The following is a 2,500-nucleotide window of genomic DNA, read 5'->3' on the forward strand; positions in this document are numbered from 1 at the left end:
GCTGTTACAGTTAGAAACATATGCTTTTCCTCACACCCTCGAAAACAATGACTAAGTTTGTTGGCTGTCTCACACTGTGATAAAACATGTTTAAGTGACCTAAGCTTAATTTCTATGAACTGTGTTAGTGTTAATTATTAGTAATACACGTTACGTTCTAATATAGCGATATGACCGTTAGCTAGTACACTATCGTTAATGGCTAACGTTAGCCCTTGTTAGCCGGCTGTGCTGTAATCTGTTGTTGCTCTGATTCGTGGTGTTATGAATCTAATAGTAACTTGTTGTGTTTAGTTAAGATACCTTTTAAGTATTTTCCGTTTTTGTGTATTACAGTTTCACTCATAAATTTCACCTGACATTAATAAAGGAGCAAGGCGCTAGCTACCTGGCTCGTGAAATCGAGTTTGGCTGACTGTTGAACTACATTGTCCTTTGGGAAAGTAGAATAGGAACTTTTATTTGTATTTTTTATTATTAATATTAAAACTATATTAAATTATAAATATCACCACAATTTATCCTGAATATGTCTTTTTTTTTTTAGCTTGTATAAAATAAAAATGGTAGTAGTCTATTAGAAGTAAGTCACAGCGACAGAAACAACAACAACAAATAATAATTGCCATGTAAGGCGACTAAAAGGTCGACAAAAGCACATTTGGCATTGCTAAAACGGTCTTTACCCCAACGTCCCTACTACGTTCGCGGTGCGTCCTTTGGACGTCCTTGAATAACGTCCCCAGGACGTCTAGAAAACGTTTCCCAGGACGTCAAGAGGACGTTTATTTGTTTGCTGGACACAGATTAAGTACACATTTCTTTAGTCTCATTTGATACGAGCTTCAATTTTCCAAGTGACTGTTTGCTAAATGGCAAAATATTATTCACACACACACACACACACACACACACACAGGTCCAATACACACTCGCACATTAATGACCACAACAAAAACTTTGAGTTTCACTTACAACTTTTACTTATAGATTTTCAAAAATGAACAGTTAAAAAATACAACAATGTTCTCTCTTCTCCGATCCGCTCTGATCCTCTCCAACTGGGTCTGGGTCTGGGTCTGGGTCTGGGTCTGGGTCTGGGTCTGGGTCTGGGTCTGGGTCTGGGTCTGGGTCTGGGTTCTCCACCGGTTCTCCATTCCTCGACTCGTCAGAAGAAGTCTGCAGCGGTTGCTCTCTTCTTTGAGGGCGTGGCCTTCTTTGAGGGCGTGGCCTCGGGGGACTTCAGGGCGCTACAGTGAGGCTTCTGCTGAGGGTCAAAGGGCACGCGGGCCACGCCCCCCGGACTTAGAAGAGCGCTGCGGTCTGACTTTCTGAATTCTACTCACACACACACACACACACACATACACATATACATACACACACACAGACACATATACATACACACACACAGACACACACACACAAGTTTGATAGTGTTTACGAGAATGGCAAACGTGTCAACGTTTGTTAAGTGTGGGGGGCATTTACTAATAGGAGTAAGATGGGGGGGGGGGGGGGGGGGGGGGGGGGGGGTATTTACTAGTAGAGGCAATAAACCTTAGGGAAAAACTTCAAGGGCTCTCGTGTGTGTGTGAGTGTGTGTGTGTGTGTGTGTGTGTGTGTGTGTGTGTATATATATGGTCATTTACCGGCAGTCTTGTTATTCTTGAGTCCGAACGTGACTTTCTTTGCCTTAGACTGAGGAACCTGAACACCCTGCCAAGATACAAGTATGTAGCCACAGACAGACACACACACACACACACACACACACACAGAGATTAGGCAATTAATAAAGCATTTGTACACAGTGTTGGACACGGTCAGAAATCTATTAGTCACGTGAACACAGTTGGAGTGTGTGTGTGAAGGAGTGTGTGTGTGTGAAGGAGTGTGTGTGTGTGTGAAGGAGTGTGTGTGTAGGAGTTGAGAATCAGAATTAAGTATAATTTTATGAGTTTCCCGCCTACAGAGAGAGGGAGGGATAGAGAGAGGGAGGCTATGGGGTGACAGAGAGGGAGAGAGAGAGACAGAGGGAGAGAGAGAGAGAGGGATAGAGAGAGGGAGAGAGGCTATGGGTGACACCCCTTATGCTATGTAAGAGAGAGAGAGGGAGAGAGAGAGAGAGAGAGAGAGAGAGAGAGAGAGAGAGAGGGAGAGAGATAGAGGGAGAGAGAGGGATAGAGAGAGAGAGAGTGTGCGTGACTGCATACACACCTTTTTTTTGCAGAAGAGTGGTTTGGGAGGAGATGAACTCTGAAACGAAATGAACTCTGACCCCGCCGTTTTCAGCTGCTTCTTCTAACACACACACACACACACACACACACACACACACACACACCTTTAGCACTTGAGAATAAAACATCTAGCAAGATCTTACTAACAAAGTCTGACTGTGTGTGTGTGTGTGTGTGTGTGTGTGTTGTATGCATCTTTCTGTGTGTGTGTGTGTGTGTGTGTGTGTGTGTGTTACCTTCTGACGCCCTACAGTCTT

The 2,500-nt window shown here is 43.8% G+C and overlaps 1 protein-coding gene across 4 annotated transcripts in view; it reads right to left on the reverse strand.

Moving 5' to 3' along the window:
- Positions 1 to 959: 959 nt before the first annotated feature.
- The window catches only part of LOC105898494 (ribosomal RNA processing protein 1 homolog B-like), a 15,711-nt gene continuing 14,170 nt past the window's right edge, over positions 960 to 2,500 (reverse strand). For 3 of the 4 annotated variants that reach the window (XM_031580290.1, XM_031580305.2, XM_031580297.2), the window contains 4 exons: positions 2,480 to 2,500; positions 2,221 to 2,304; positions 1,653 to 1,719; positions 960 to 1,338 (listed from right to left, as the gene is read on the reverse strand). The exon at positions 2,480 to 2,500 is cut by the window's right edge. In XM_031580290.1, the coding sequence (XP_031436150.1) occupies positions 1,169 to 1,338; positions 1,653 to 1,719; positions 2,221 to 2,304; positions 2,480 to 2,500 (342 nt within the window). In that variant the 3' untranslated portion in view covers positions 960 to 1,168. The remainder of the gene's footprint in view (positions 1,339 to 1,652; positions 1,720 to 2,220; positions 2,305 to 2,479) is intronic. The other variant, XM_031580299.2, reaches the window with a different exon arrangement.

The sequence above is a fragment of the Clupea harengus genome, chromosome 2, assembly GCF_900700415.2.
Source record: "Clupea harengus chromosome 2, Ch_v2.0.2, whole genome shotgun sequence".
Taxonomy (NCBI): domain Eukaryota; kingdom Metazoa; phylum Chordata; class Actinopteri; order Clupeiformes; family Clupeidae; genus Clupea; species Clupea harengus.